At 37.0% G+C, this 15,330-nt stretch overlaps 2 protein-coding genes across 3 annotated transcripts; both read left to right on the top strand.

The window, feature by feature from the left end:
* Positions 1–2,263: 2,263 nt before the first annotated feature.
* Positions 2,264–4,685, top strand: LOC122088686. Its single transcript, XM_042658003.1, has 2 exons — positions 2,264–2,606; positions 3,703–4,685. The coding sequence occupies exons 1-2, from the start codon at positions 2,414–2,416 to the stop codon at positions 3,930–3,932; spliced, it is 423 nt and encodes a 140-aa protein (XP_042513937.1). The 5' UTR covers positions 2,264–2,413; the 3' UTR covers positions 3,933–4,685.
* A 1,367-nt stretch (positions 4,686–6,052) lies between these two features.
* Positions 6,053–15,063, top strand: LOC122087951 (carboxyl-terminal-processing peptidase 3, chloroplastic). 2 transcript variants are annotated; one of them, XM_042657087.1, is made up of 12 exons: positions 6,053–6,558; positions 6,697–6,778; positions 6,926–7,056; positions 7,402–7,488; positions 9,186–9,264; positions 10,719–10,807; positions 12,072–12,107; positions 12,330–12,449; positions 12,668–12,754; positions 12,954–13,103; positions 13,711–13,818; positions 14,528–15,063. In XM_042657087.1, the coding sequence occupies exons 1-12, from the start codon at positions 6,178–6,180 to the stop codon at positions 14,774–14,776; spliced, it is 1,599 nt and encodes a 532-aa protein (XP_042513021.1). In that variant the 5' UTR covers positions 6,053–6,177; the 3' UTR covers positions 14,777–15,063. The 2 variants fall into 2 exon arrangements, with proteins under 2 accessions (XP_042513021.1, XP_042513020.1); XM_042657086.1 differs by having other exon boundaries at positions 6,075–6,558; positions 6,899–7,056.
* The last annotated feature ends 267 nt before the right edge of the window (positions 15,064–15,330 follow it).

Below are 15,330 nucleotides of genomic sequence, written 5' to 3'. Positions count from 1 at the left end.
GTGGCGTAGTATGGGTGGATTATGTGGTATCGGTGTGGGTCTCTGTGGTGTCCTGTAATTGAAGTAGCATTCTCTGGCAATGAAGGCAACCTCCCTTATCCTTTTTGAAACTTGAAAAAGTGAAGTTAGATCATCATGCTTCAAGCGATAGATAATATCATCAACTAATATATCAATAGGAAGAGAGTCAAGCCTCGATCCAACAGCACCATATTCCCTCTCCGCCATTAATGAAGAATCTTTCTTATCTAATGAAATCCCGTCTTCTTCCCACTTCATCTCAGCTGGTGTTCTTGCCATTCTTGACAATTTGTTCTTCATCTCTATCCTTTGAAACCTCTCTAATTAATGTTTCTGTACGTTCTTCTCAGAATTAATTCAACTAGATGCGTATTTGAAACTCAAATCTGATTAGTTTTAGACCCAATCAAAACCTGCTCGAAACTAGGACCTTTGAGCCTTTCCTTTTAGTATCTCTTGGAAGTTAGAACTCCAAATAGGATTTGGCTTTCGATCTATCTATACATACAGGTATGTCTGAATGTAAACCAACGGTTTTTTTTACCAAAAAAGAATATAAACTGTTATAATTGTAAAAGTGATTTGAAGTATGATCATATTTTATAAATTCAAACGGTTCGATGAAAGGGTATAGTAGTAAATTTACAAACACACCTTCTAAAAATATTACCCTTCGTCGTCGTCGTCCGCCGCCAAGGCTAAGAAACAAACAGGACAGAGATCTTCTCGACTAACCCAACTTTCCATAATCAGATTTCAGGCACAATGTCTCTCTCTCTCTCTCTCTCTCTCTCTCTCTTATTTCCTTTTTTCATTACCTTCTATTTCAATATCTGAATACACACAAATATAAAATAAAAAGAAAAACTTCATAAGTAATGAAAAAGAAATTTAATAAAAAGATTAACATATTTCAACGTGTGGCTTCAATATTCAATCTCCACTTTGATAAGCTTAACTGTAAAGTTTTGCTTGTTTTTTAATGTATAATAGATGCACTTAGATTTTGGTATCCTGGTTTATTGAGTGTATCAGTTTGTATCACGCCATATCGTCACTATATCGGTAATTTATTGAAACCATAAATAATTTTATGTATCGGCTCTATATCTTATTGACATGACCAATTTTGACCGGCGATTTATAGTGTTATTCTACTTTAAATGGAATGTAATTAAGTTAATGTGATGATAATTAAGCTTTGCTAGAAATAGGGGTGTCAATAGGCTGGGTTGGGCCAGGTTATTTTAAACCCCAGTCCAATCCTAAAGATTATTAACTCAGCCTATGCCCAGCCCAACCCTAGGTTGGGTTGAGTTATGTCAGTACAGGCCTAGCCGTTATCAGGCTCAGTCCAATCCCAGACTAAACCTGATTGACCTGAGTGGGCTGTGGGGATATGTATGTTGAAGACAAAAAGGGCATAATCGGGTTTTCAAAAAAATTCTATCCACCAAATAGACTTATGAGACAAAGATGCTAACAGTGTCAAGTGTTTGGGTTTAAATGTAATGAACAGATTTTTAAGGGGAGGATGTAGTATAGGCAAACGTGAGGGGAGGTTTTCAATAAAATCACCCTTGAATTTATAAGAAAAAAATCCTCTCCAACACCACCGATCCTTCAACGATTCATCCAAGGGTTGGGAGTGTTTGGACATGAATCCCCAGGTATTGGGATGCGTGACCAAGCACTTCTAACCCTTAGACGGATCATTGGACGATAGCTAGAGGGTGCAGTCGTTGGAGAGGAACCAGATCCGAATTTATATACTAATTAAAGTGGGAACTAACAGATCAGATTGACACCCCTAGCGGGATCATAGTTAGCAAATTCGGATTCGGGAATTATTCTGACGGAGAATTATTCGGAATAATTCGATTGATTAATTTAAGGATTCGGTCAAAAAAGCGGTCAAAAAAGTTTATTGGGTTTTTTTTTTTTTTGGGTTTTTTTTTTTAAATACTGTTTAAGTGGACCGAATAATTCGATTTAATTCGGATTCGGTCCGAATTATTCACGATTTATATTCGCTTTTGAAAAAATTGTGAATTTTACCGAATTTTATTTTTAATTCAGATTCGGTCAGATTTTTGATAAAATTCAAAAAAATTCGATTCGGACGAATAATTCACGAATTATTCGGCCGAATTGATAACACTGAGCGGGATAGAGCGGTTTCAGACAATGAACCGGATCTGTTGCCATCTCGACTAAAATATTCATAACCAAATCTTTCAACCAAAGATTATGCCAAAGGGTCCTTGGGTACTCCGCTATCCTGATTTGGATTTCTTAGGAGTTTTGTATACTTTGCGAGTATCAATAAAGAGCAGCGCCAATTCGAGCTCATATTTGCGTCCCAATCCCTCCAAGGGAAGCAAAACTCCACATGGCTTTGGCTTATGGTGTTCCGCAAAACCTTCTTTTGAAGAAATCAAATTCTTTGATTGCTTTCCAGCTGAAGTCCTCGCTCTCTAACCTGTCTCAGATACCTGTACAGAAGAGATGCCTTAGGTGCAACACTCTTTACCAAGATAAGGATAATTCTCCCCTTGCCTGCTCTTTCCACGGCCACATCAATGGTATGGATTACTCTTCACTACTTGCGTGCTATGTGCTTGATTTTTTTCCTATAAAAAACACTTTTTTTTTTGGTATGTGTTTGGGGGGTGTTCTTCTTCAACCTACAAGACATTATAGAACTTATGCTTCCTGGTCATGTTGAATCATGTTTGTTGAGATTGGCGACCAAAACGAAAGGGGTCCATAAATTTTCCGTCGTCTGTCTGAATTTTGAAAATTTTGTCCGTCCTGAATATCTGATAACTTCAAGTTTTACACAATTGAGAACCATTGGAGCCGGAAAGAATGGTTCCAAGAGATTCAGAAGTTTTTGGTAATTGTTTAGCTGATAGCTAAGAGAAATGGGTCCATAAAATTTCTGAATCTTCTGTTTGAATTTCGATCTGGGTCTGTTCTTATGTGTTCGAGATTATCCAACACTGGTAATACTAGCAGGAAAGAATGGTTCTAGAGATTCAGATGTCTTTGGCTAATTGTTTAGCTGATAGCCAAGAGAAATGGGGTTTTATTTATTTATTTATTTATTTTTATTATTATTTCTAAATCTGGGTCTGATGTATACGAGATTATCCAGCATTGGTAATACTAGCAGCAAAGAATGGTTTAATCAGGGGAAGGAGAAACAATGTGTTTGATTGCTTTGCCGCCTGCTAAGACAAAAACCAGATTTTTTCACACTTCAATTTTGATTTGGGTTGTCGCGATAATTACAAGATTTAACCAATATTGAGAAACATGGTAGACTAAAGAATGGTCATAAGCATGGGAATGTAAATGCCTTTGTCTAACTGCTGTCCTTTCACCTAATACAATTTATGTTTTCCTTGCTTTTTTTTTTTTATCTAAATCTGAGTTTGTTCCGATAACTTCAAGATTTACCTGACATTGAAAACCATGATAGCTTGAAACAATGGATAATAAAGCAAGGGAAAGTGAAAACCTTTGTCTATTTCTGTGCTTTCTGCTAGAGATATGGACTGAATTGGCTTTGATTTATGGGGAGGGCACAGGTCATGAACCAACCAATATTTCTACTACAATGTTTGCATCAGAGTCCAACATTCTTATGAAAATTTAACTTGTTTATGATTTTAGGAGAGAAAGGATTGTTTTCATTGGCTCCACCACACCAAGGGATCGATGGCGAGTGGAGTGACTGTAGTGGAGTGATTGTTTACAAATGGAACGACAAGGGGAACAGACCAAACACTGGTAGTGCTAATTGGAAAAAGAGGTGGAGCTGTTGTTCTGAGTATGATGAGAATGCACTCCCTTGTCGACGAGGATGGAATGTGTCCTATGATGATGGGTTCACTCTTTACTAGCAGCAGCGGCAGCAGCCCATGCCCATTGCACAATAAATCAGAAGCTAATGCTGTTTATGTGTGTTTAATCATGTATGTTTACTCTTGCACAGTGTCATTCTCCTCTTATCCAGTTTTCATCACAAATGTGCTTCAACTTTGAATGCATCTCATTCCTGGAGTTGTTTTATCCCTTGGAAGCATTTTAGATCCATTCATGCCTGAACCCCATTTCCAAGCTTTGAAGCTGTGAATTCAACAATCACATTCTGAAAGTGAAGATCCCAACTGGCACAGAAGCAGAAGATTCTTCATGAAGGGATCTCTACTTCCATTATCCCCACTTCTTTCCATTGCTTGTACAACATGAATCTATCTGTGTTCACTAGGAATTACTAGCCTGGGAAGTGATCCAAGAGGAGGTGAATGACTGTGGGAGTTCACACAACTTTGATGAAATCTGAAGTCCAAAACACCAGCTACCATCAAACAGTTGCTTACTTCATTGAAAACTTATCATTCAATGCAGTAAGCTTCCATGACAGTACAAGGGATAAATCACATTGCAGAGGAAGAGGCATCTATGTTTCTTAGAGTGATCATTAAGTCCCTCATAATGCAAAGAACATTCATATTCCACCTATTTATCAATTGAACAAGAGGTTTATGTTATGTACATTTACAGTTTGTTCATTGGAATGGTAAGGCATTTTGCAAATATTGAATTGGAGGCTTCTTTTTTAGAGACTAATAAAATCATCCAATTCATTGTCATTTAACTGTTTCTGTACTATTACTATGGAATTGTACCATTTGGATCCATTTGGATCAAAGGGAGTTGGTCCTTTCCATCAAAGAAAGAGAGAGAAAAAGGAAGAGAGATGGAGTTTGCTCTGCTACGATCATCAGAATCACAATAGCCCACAACTAACCAAATTTGTTTTGCCATTCCTGGTATTGTTATTACTCAGTGCTCCTCTAGTTGAAAACTTCTGTGTCTAATTACCGCAAAATCGTTGAAATTTTTTGATGAAAATAAAGTATTCCAGGGACTTATGTCGAATTTGATCTATAAGTCATTAAAATTACATGATTTTGGTTTAAACCACCAGTTAGAAAACTATTAAAAATTTTCATTTTTGGAATTTCGGCCGATTCCCGACTGATTTCTGATTCGATGCAGGCCGATCCCATGTCTGAAACCTTGTGTGGAACCCACTACACCTGAGTAAGGGATGTAAACGGATCAAATTTGGATCAGATGTGATCGAATCCAGATATTCTTTGATTGGATTCGGATTTGGATTCGGATTTGGATTTGGATTCGGACTCGGATTTGGATTCGGATACCTTTAAATAGATATGGATGATCCAATACCTTATGTAATCTGGATCTTCCTCCCCCAATTAATACAATTTGCTCTTAATTAATCTTTCTAAGTTGCAGCTTTTTCCCTCATTCTCCATAACTTATCTAAACTTCAATAACTCTCAAAATCATAAATTAATTATCTAGAAACAGGTCGAATAATTTAGGCACCATTTAACGCTCTTTTTCGAAACAAAAATGGATTTTTTGTTGTTTAATAAACTTGTTTCTCGAAATATTTTTTACAAATATAATGTCATTAAAAAACCTAGTAGTATCATTGAATGTCCAAAAGGGAGAGGGTTGGATTGCCACTTTTTAGGTTTAAATAATAGAAAGATTTATCGGGCACAACAACCTTTTTTTTCTCTCAAATTCATTTATAAGATTATAAATAGGTATATATTTTGATTTATATTTTTAAAATCAGATGAATACCGAAACAGCAGTTCGTTAGATTTAAATTTGGATACCTTTGGTGAGATGCAGATATCCTTAAACGAATATGTGTACGCGTCACGATCCACGTCTTGCACACACCAGTCATCCTCAAACGGTGAAACGCTGTCTCTCCCGCCACCACCGATTTTTCAAAATAGACAAGTGGCCTATTCGCCGTGGGCGTGAATTATAAGACTACTCTCTGCCATTCATCGGGTTCCATTCACGTTCCACGTGTAGTCATCTTTGTAAATACTTCCAATCCTAAGGCATCTGAAGCCACAAAATCATTTGATTCAAGTGGGGCCCACGAGAATCCGTGGTCGATTCGGCACTTCTTCTTCTTCTTCTTCCTTGCACGCTACGAACTCCTCTTCTTATTCATTGTCGTTTGTTCAGGGTCTTCAGTTCAGAGCATGACTCTGAGCATAGGAATCTGAACTTTTGTCCACTGAAATGGAAGCTCTGTGCCCTAAATTGGATCTCAATATCCCTCGTATCTCCTCTATTCCTTGCAAATGTTCATCGACTAAGCTTGGATCTTTTGACTCATACCGATTTTCTTGCTTAATCTCCAAAAGTCGGAGGAGATCGTTTGTTTCTAGTCCGTTGAGGTTCGGTGGATGTAGGATTTTTTCTGAGAAAAGGTGTCTCGATAGGGATTATGAGGTTTTTGAAGTTAAAAGGGATGTACTCGATCGTAGTTTGATTGAATCAGTTGGAAGAAGCTTTTTCGGTTTTGCTGCTGCGGTAACTGCTGTTATTTCTGTTTGTTGTGATTCTCCTGCTCTTTCTGAATCACTCACTGTTGCTTTCCCCGTTTCTCGAGCTCGTGAGGTAGTGAATTTAATTACTTTACGTTTTCTCTTAGTGTGATTAGTCGCTGCTGCGTTTAATTGGTTGAATTAGATGACTATATACCTTGAATTTGATATGAACTGATGTAGAATGTAAATTTCTCGCTGGTTATATCAGGTAAATACCGTTCAGAGGACTCTTGTTGAGGCATGGGGCTTGATAAGAGAAAGCTTCATCGATCCGACTTTTAATCATCAAGGTAGCCAGGCACTGCCAAATATCTTATTTTCGTACACCCCTTTTCTTCTTCCTCTCTCTCTCTCTCTTGCTCTCTCTTTTAATTTATTTTGTATAGAGAGACTTAAATTAAGAAGTACAGAAGAATCTGTTTGTTTGACATATTTAGACTGGGATCTGAAACTGCAACAAACAATGGTGGAGATGTTTCCATTGAGAACAGCGGATGCAGCATATAGCAAGATCAGGGGAATGCTTTCCACTCTTGGTGATCCCTTTACCCGGATTATAAGTCCAAAGGTTTGTGGAAATGTCTATACTTAATTGACTCAAACGAAGATGAAGATAGTTGTCAATAGTGACCGTAAAAGTTATATTTGATCTTGCCCATCCCTTTTGCCTTTTTTAAGTGTGCAATTGGTTTCTTTTTTCTTCTCTCCTAACCATTGCACTTTTAAGTTTTTCTTTTTCTACCTTTCACTTTTTCTGCTTCTTCTTCTGCAGCATTCACCTGATACTTTTTTTATATTAGTTTGCTTTAGATAGATGGCTTTAGGCTAGATACTTTTTTCTATGAGCTATCTCTTAATTTGTAATATTTTCTTTCTTTCTCCCCACTTGTTTTTTGGGGGTGGGGATTTCCAGGAATATCAAAGTTTCAGAATAGGAAGTGATGGAAACTTGCAAGGGGTTGGTCTCTTCATAAATGGTGATCCACGTTCTGGGCGCTTGGTATGTGAGAAACTTGGAACTTCATATATATTTAGAAGGGAAAAATTATAGTTCTCCTGCCCACCGTATGATTTATATATATAATGCATGTCATATTTTAATTTCTTGTACTCCCCTTCTGGCATGATTTGTACAAAATCCAGTAGAAAACTAGCCTAGAATTGTTGACCATCAATACTAGTTTCTTTCCTGGTATTTTTCCCATCCATCTTATCCCCTCAAACGGTTTGCCTTTTAAGACTTCAAATTAAATGTAAGTTAGCTCCTAACAGTGCAAACTGCAACTTGGCATCCTTGATTTGAGAATCCATGAGGCACATTCTCTTCTCTATCAATCATATCTATATATAGAGGAACTGGGAATAAATTTCCATTCGAAGGAATCCTGTCGAAACTCTTTTCACGAATTTTTTTTTAACTGTGAAAATTATCTACTGTCGTATGAACTTGTGAATATCTAAGGGCTTGAAACATTCCCCAAAACATGTCTCTTAGTTCCTCTATAACTTGTGAAGCGTGTGAGTACAAAGACTAGTATTTTCCTTCGAGGTGAATCAACTACAATCTGCATTCTTCAAAAGATAAATGTGCACTACCAGGAATATCTTTTTCATTATTTACAGGGCATGACCTTCATACTGTTCTGAATTCATGATTCATGATTCATGATTCATGTACATTGTATATTCCATGTTTGATGCATACAAGCAATGCCAAAGGAGAGGCTAATGGGCTCCGTAGTCCATGGATGACCCAACTCATAGTGCCCGTGGAAGAGCAGTCATAGATGTTGAGCAATCAATCGGGTGAAAAAATAGTTGTATGAAGAGTGTCTCTATGCATGGTACGATGTGATGAAGTTTACAACCTGGCGCTTACTTGTGCAAAAAATTTAAGCCAAATCAATAATGATAAGGTGCAAGCAATTACTAGGGTAAAATGTACTTTTTTCCGTTTTCTGAATGCTTTCCTTCTCAAGGAATAAAATTTTTCCACTAGATGTGGTGGAATAGCTGCAGAAAATAATGCATGTTAGTTGGATTTACCAAACTTTGCTACCATATCCCAAATGGCCATTCACCCTTTTATTTGCTTTCTTTTTTCTCGGAAACAATTCATTTTATTCTTGCAGTTGGTGAATATTCACTCCTCAAGATATAGGAGAAACCTCTTTCCTTCTTGATTTGTTTAATGTGTTTCCCACCTAAATGTGGAGGTCTAAAAGGACATTTACCAAAAGAAAAAAGGTTCAGGTCTACAAAAGACAAGTGTTATGCATCTGGTGGCACTTTTTTTTACATGTTTTTTATTTTATGATTTATGGGATATTCTTTTCCATTTCCAAAACAACTCTGATGATTCGAAGCCTTATGCTGATAATTTTTCAGCCTTTTCAAAGTAGAAATGTCCTTAATCTTTCCTTTGGGATGCACATATTCATTTATAAACTTCAGAATTTCTTAGAAGATAAGTAGCTAAGTTATACAATTGAAGATTTTGATGGATATTTAAATTTTGGAGGTCCACATTTCTTTGATCTTCATGACTTTCATACTGTGGATGGTTTATGAAATTGCCTCACATATGTTATTTCCATGTAGTTTTAATGCCCATATTTTATTGTTGAGCCAGGATGTTTGGGACACTTGTGATATAGTTGGCATACATACGTGTTTCATGTAAATTTGCAACTGTAGGTTGTTATGTCTTGTATAGAGGGAAGCCCAGCTGAGCGAGCTGGTATACATGAAGGAGATGAGCTAATTGAGATCGATGGTAGGTTAATGCAGATCTCTTCAAATCTTTCTTTAACAGTTTAAGGCTAGTGTGGAATATTAGTTACCATTTATACTTTTTCATCAATTTATTTGCTTGATGTGTAGCCAATTCTTGTGATTACTTTATGCTCTCCTCAAATTAACTCTAGCTTTATGTAGGAGCAATTGTATTATATCTAGCTTATCAATTGATATGGTGGTCATTCTCTTTGTTTGATTAAGGAATTATTGTATTCTAGTAAAGTCTGGAGTCCCCATGGAACGCAAAGTCCTGGAAAAGATTATTTGTGTTCCCATGTTGTGTATAGGCACCATGCAATGTGTTTCATGTAAAGGATCCTCTAAAACTAACATTTTAAATCTGATCAATAGATCTCCCCCCCCCCCCTTATGAGGCTGCAGTCTGATTAGTGACTATATTACAAGTATGGTCTCTCAATAAGGTAATATTTTGGGGACCAAATTTTCCTTGATCCCCGGTGTGAAGGAGGAATCCCCTCACCTCTGCCATCGGTCCTGTCTGATTGGACTAGGGAAGGGTGTTTTCGATCCTGTACAATAGGGGTAGGAGTTTATGATTATAGAGGATTCCAATCACAAGGTCAAATCACTAGTGGCGAGGGGATTCTTCCTTCTCCACAGGTGAACGAATTTTTACCCTATTTTAGTGTATGGGATCTTTCTGGTTGGATTCATTGAACAGTGGATCCCACTGCTTGTACAATGGCGACTACCTTATGGGTTCTTTTTGTTGGAGGAGATTCTGTCTAAACTCTTACTATTTTAAGACTTTGATGCACCATAAAGAGCCAATCTTGGTTTCAATCAACTTATTTAAAAAAAAAAAAAAAAAAATTGTTTCATGCAGGCTCTATGACTGATGTACCAAAAATTGCACCACTATTGAAAGGTTCCACAAGATATATAACCATGTTTTTGTAATTGATATAATAGTATGATATATACGTTTTAATAGTGAAGAAAGAATGGGTGAATATATTAGAAATTTGACTTCCTGAGTACCACAAACCTTCATTTTCTTGATAATTAAAAAAAATTCTCCACCTTTAATCAAGTTAGAGCAAACTTGTTCTCAAAGAATATACTGTAGAAGGATTTTGAAGCCCATCTACTTAACTTGACATGTTTTTAGTGCTTTCTGTCGATTTTTTTTTTTTCATAATTTTTCACTTTCAGAGTAAGGATATAGACTGTTGCATCAAAACTTTTTTGTTGTTGCGGTTATTTATTTACATTTTTGTGTGGGATTCTTTGCAGCCTTAGTTTGAGATAGATTATTGTGAAATAACTTCTAGGATGCCATTCCTGGCTTAAAATTTTGTTATTCAAAATGTTCAGAATAACATGTTTGGCAGTGCATACATAACTCTGACAAATTAGTGAACATAAATATGTAATAACTCATCTTAATTATGACCTCTGGTGTTTCAGGAGAGAAGCTTGATGGTTTTGATGGAGAAGCAGCAGCACAAAAGCTTCGAGGGAGTGCTGGAACGACTGTTACCATAAAAGTTCACAGTGTAGATGACTCTTCTGTTCTCCTTTGTTTTTAAAAGTAATGATGCTCTTGGTTGTTATCACTGATATAGCCCCATTGGTTGCCTTAGTGTGAATAAGTTCGATGCTATCTTTAGTGGAAGGACTTGGTAGTAAACTACTCCCTATGTCCTAAAATGAGTGTCCTCTTATAAAAATAAAAATTTTAGATGGGATATATAAGGCATTAAACACAAACTTCTTTAATGGATAATCTTTGTCTGGGAAAAAAAAAAGCACCGAGCGTATCTAAATGAAATGGTCCAGTAAAAATCTTGCATATCTGACATGGATGTTTCTGTTGGGTTTGTGGACCAGCACAACCTGGAGACCTTAAATGCTAAGAGTGAATATAAACTGAAGGGTAAATCTGTTTGTAACCAGGCTGGTTACTACAGATTCCTTGTTTCTTTGCCCTTGGCCACATCACGTACACCCTCTTTTAACTTCCATGGGAATTATAGCACAGAATGATCAGCTGACACTAAAAAGTGTAGTTGGGGTTCGCAAAGATGGGGTCTGTTTAATCCCAAGGGGTAGCTCAGTTGGCAAGGATCGCCACCTCACTATTCAGAGGTTATTAATTCAACTCCCCTTGGGGCTTACTATCCAAAAAAAAAGATGGGGTTTTTTCTGGGTTGTTGCTTGTGGGTGATGATGTTCATTCTGCGAGGTGGGCTGTGGCCCGATGGTTGGGTGGATCATCCTGTTCCTCTTCTCCTTCAATCTCCCTCCCCTCTTTGGAAACCATGGTTTGTCCATCATTCAAGACTAAGATTGAGTGATGGTGTTGGCTGCAATTTACTCTGTACATGTAGAGCAGAAAGGCCTCTCCTGCGAAGCAGGGAATAAGGCACTGCGTCCATTTGCCCCTCCCAGATGCTGCAGCAGTGGGAGCCTCATGCACGGGGACACTCTTTATGTAGAGCAGAAACTGAGCATTAGTAGACCTTCCATCGTAGTGCCATGTCATTGTATGGGGGAAAAGAAAGTAAGGTCTTCTTGAGTACAAACGGATGAACCCCAAACTAAAAATGATAATTAAGAGGATTACTGTTAGATTCATCATAGTTGATGGAATGTAACGTTGTGTATTAGCAATTTCAGTCCATTGGTTGATTGTATTCCAATAGTTGGATGCTCATTGTCTACAAGAGAGAGCTACCTAATTACAAAGTATTGAGCAAGAACTTAATGTTGCTTGTACATAATAGCTAACTTTTTTTGTTTTCTCTTACTATTTTTTAGGGCAAAGCTTTGGGAAGTAATTCGGGTTTCAGAGAGGTATCCTTCCTTTTGTCTGCTATACGTTGGATTTCTGTCCTAATTTAGGGTCAACACAGTTTTAATCTGACCCAATGAGAATAAAATATTTCCCCACCAGCTAGAAAGCTATAGTTGTGTATTGTAACAAAAATGTCCAGTTGAGATTACATTGATTCTGTTTTCTTTCTCATAAGGTTGTTCGATGAGTCTAATTGTGAACGTTTCATTTCTACTTATTAGGTCAAACTACCTCGTGAATTCATTAAGCTTTCACCTATATCCTTTGCTGTCATCCCCCACAGAACTCTGGATGGTCATCTAACCAAAACTGGATATGTGAAGCTGTTAGCCTTCTCTCAGGTGATTATTTTTGAAACTTATTAAATGGCCTTGTATATTTACAATTATTAGATATTTCATGTAAGTCGGGAAAATTTGAAGAATTATTTGTTTTGATACTGGAATATATTTTGATTCTTATTCCTCCTCCAAAAAAAGATGAAAAATGTTCTGCTACTTGGTTGACATGTTTGCTACTTCATTGCGAGCCAATGCTTCTTGGTTTTATTCTTAATCAGACTGCTGCTGCTGAAATGGAAAGTGCCATTCAAGAAATGGAGGACCAGGGTGTGCAGTCATACATACTAGATTTACGTAACAATCCAGTAAGTTTGCATCTATCATTTTTGCAAATTGATGTGTCTTAAAATATCCTCGACATCTTCTGTATTCTATTTTCTTTTGGTATTTGAGTTGTTCATTTTCATCCTACCTTGGTGCGATGCTGAATCAGCTTCCCAACCAGAATTAGGTGGCATAAAGTAAAATTGAGTTCAATATTTGAATTTTTTTTTGGGCTCACAGGGGGGATTGGTAAAAGCTGGACTAGAGGTTGCACAAATGTGGCTGGATGGAGATGAGATTCTGGTGAACACGATTGATCGGGATGGAAATATGTTGCCCATTAATATGGTGAATGGTCATGCTTTAACACATGATCCTCTTGTTGTGCTTGTAAGTTTCACTTGCACTAATTTAAAATCCCCAATTTCATTGCCATTGTAAAAATCTACTGGTTTACATATATATATATATATATATATATTTTTTTTTTTCTTTCTTCTGTTAAGCTTGAGAGGTGATGTAATTCAGGTCTTGTGAGACAAAGTTAAACTGTTGTCATTCAATTAAGTGGCTACCAGAATGGCAGAATCCTTACAATTTTGTAAACCAGTAGATTTTTTTGTTCTCTAAGCTCCAGTATATTTATTAATATTCTTTTTTCCGGTTTAAATCCCTTGATGTATGAGATATCTCCTGATGACATATTCTTCATTGTTCTCACGTATACTTGTTAAGAAATCATAATGTTTCTTTGAATTTCAATTAAAATTCTTGAGTGTTTTGAATATCTTTTAAAGATTTTTGATCTATTTTTATTTATTCCCTAGTTTGACAGTTTCCTGTATTCACCAAAATGATCTTCTAATTTGGTTGATCACATTGTAATCATTTCTCCAAGTAAAATCTTGAATCTTTCGGTGAGCAATTGATGTACTATGGCATGTTAAAGTAATGAATATTAGAACTCAGAAGTGCTAAATCTCTCTTCCAAAACCAGGTAAATGAAGGGAGTGCAAGTGCCAGTGAGATATTGGCAGGGGCGTTGCATGACAACGGCCGAGCTATCCTCGTTGGGCACAAAACATTTGGGAAAGGGAAAATTCAGGTATCCTCACTCACTAGCCAAGATATTTACTGGTTGCTACTCATAGTTGGGATACAGCATTGGTTTATGATGGGTAAGCGCGTCTGGGTCTCTACATGTCCAGCGAGTTATGTATGGTTAAAACTCTACTTCCAAAGCATGTGAGTGGCTTAATTCTTAACTTATAATATTCTTTGTCCATGTATGGTTAGAAATCTACGTCTGAAGCTTGTGGATATCTTGGGTTATTCACAAGGCCAACAATATGATGAATTCCAGCAAACCAAAATCAATTATGTCTTTGCTGTATCTATTTGTGTGTTGTAAATCACACAAGTAGCTATGGTTCTTGATTTCCATGGAAGGTTTGAAAGTTATGGTTGCAATGCTTGAGGACAAGGTAGAACCATCTTTTAGGATCTTATTTAAGGGAAAAAGAAATCTGTCCGGGAGCATGGCATACACCAGCACTCCCATGTGTCTAGCTATCTTTATCCTCCCCATGTAAAAAGACATCTCTGCCCCTTGTTGGGGGAGGAGAGGTAGGCCATGCTCCTGGACAGAGAACCGCTTCCCATTTATTTGATTTCCTGAGATTTTACTTTCGAGATCTAGGCTACCGACTTTGGCAGGTTATATGGATACAGTCCTTTTTTCTTTGCTACTACTATGAATTTTCTGTAGCACTGTGTTCAATCTGTGCTTATTGCTGTTTTCTTTGTTGATACAGAGTGTGACAGAGCTGCATGATGGATCAGCTCTTTTTATCACAGTTGCAAAATACTTATCGCCGGCACTTCATGACATAGATCAGGTTGGCATCATACCTGATGTGCAATGCACAACTGACATGCTGGCCTCACCCAAAGAAACCTTATTGAAGGAAAAGGGAACAATCTCATCTCTTGAAGCGGATTCATGTATCATGGTAGCAGAGCATGAGTTAGACATTCAGGAATTCCAGGGATCTGCTTCATGAAATAAACACATATCTATTGCCTCAAATGAATCAACCTGTTATCTGAGAAGTCACTGGATGTGCAATAAGAAGTATAGTGTGTAACATAGTCATCATTACTGCTTGTAATGTTTCTGTCAAATATTTGGATAAGAAACACATAGGCATAGCAAATGAATGTTTATAGATAGGAAATCTCCTTATTGAAAATATCTTCACTGTTTCTCTTATAATTATTTGCACAGTTGTTGTGGAAACTAGTTTCAGTTATAAAAATGGTGCAGCAATAACTGTACCAATTACAGCAATGATGTGTATTAATTTTCTTCATGGATCTTCTATGAAAGCCAATCTACTGACCTTTTCAGAAAGTCCTTGCCATAACTCTGATGCAACTTCATGCAAATTACGTTTATTTCATGGTTGGATGGTATGTTGATCATGGAAATTCATCCACACATAATCTCGTCTCAATTGAGCTGTCAATAATGTTACAATCATCTTCAGTGGATGGCAGAGCACATGATAATTCAAACTCTGAAACCAGATCCTCTCTATGCCATTTGCTTAGAGAA

Source organism: Macadamia integrifolia, chromosome 9, assembly GCF_013358625.1.
Source record: "Macadamia integrifolia cultivar HAES 741 chromosome 9, SCU_Mint_v3, whole genome shotgun sequence".
Taxonomy (NCBI): domain Eukaryota; kingdom Viridiplantae; phylum Streptophyta; class Magnoliopsida; order Proteales; family Proteaceae; genus Macadamia; species Macadamia integrifolia.
The sequence above is the reverse complement of the archived record's forward strand: the minus strand, read 5'-3'. Positions and strand labels throughout refer to the sequence as shown.

Bases quoted from the DNA above. Each gene is read 5' to 3' on its own strand.
- LOC122088686 (XM_042658003.1), top strand. From the start codon at position 2,414: ATGGCTTTGGCTTATGGTGTTCCGCAAAACCTTCTTTTGAAGAAATCA. The intron at 2,607-3,702 runs GTATGGATTACT...TTATGATTTTAG, and splicing joins TTTCCACGGCCACATCAATG to GAGAGAAAGGATTGTTTTCA.
- LOC122087951 (XM_042657086.1), top strand. From the start codon at position 6,178: ATGGAAGCTCTGTGCCCTAAATTGGATCTCAATATCCCTCGTATCTCC. The intron at 7,489-9,185 runs GTATGTGAGAAA...TTGCAACTGTAG, and splicing joins ATCCACGTTCTGGGCGCTTG to GTTGTTATGTCTTGTATAGA. The intron at 12,108-12,329 runs GTATCCTTCCTT...TCTACTTATTAG, and splicing joins GTAATTCGGGTTTCAGAGAG to GTCAAACTACCTCGTGAATT.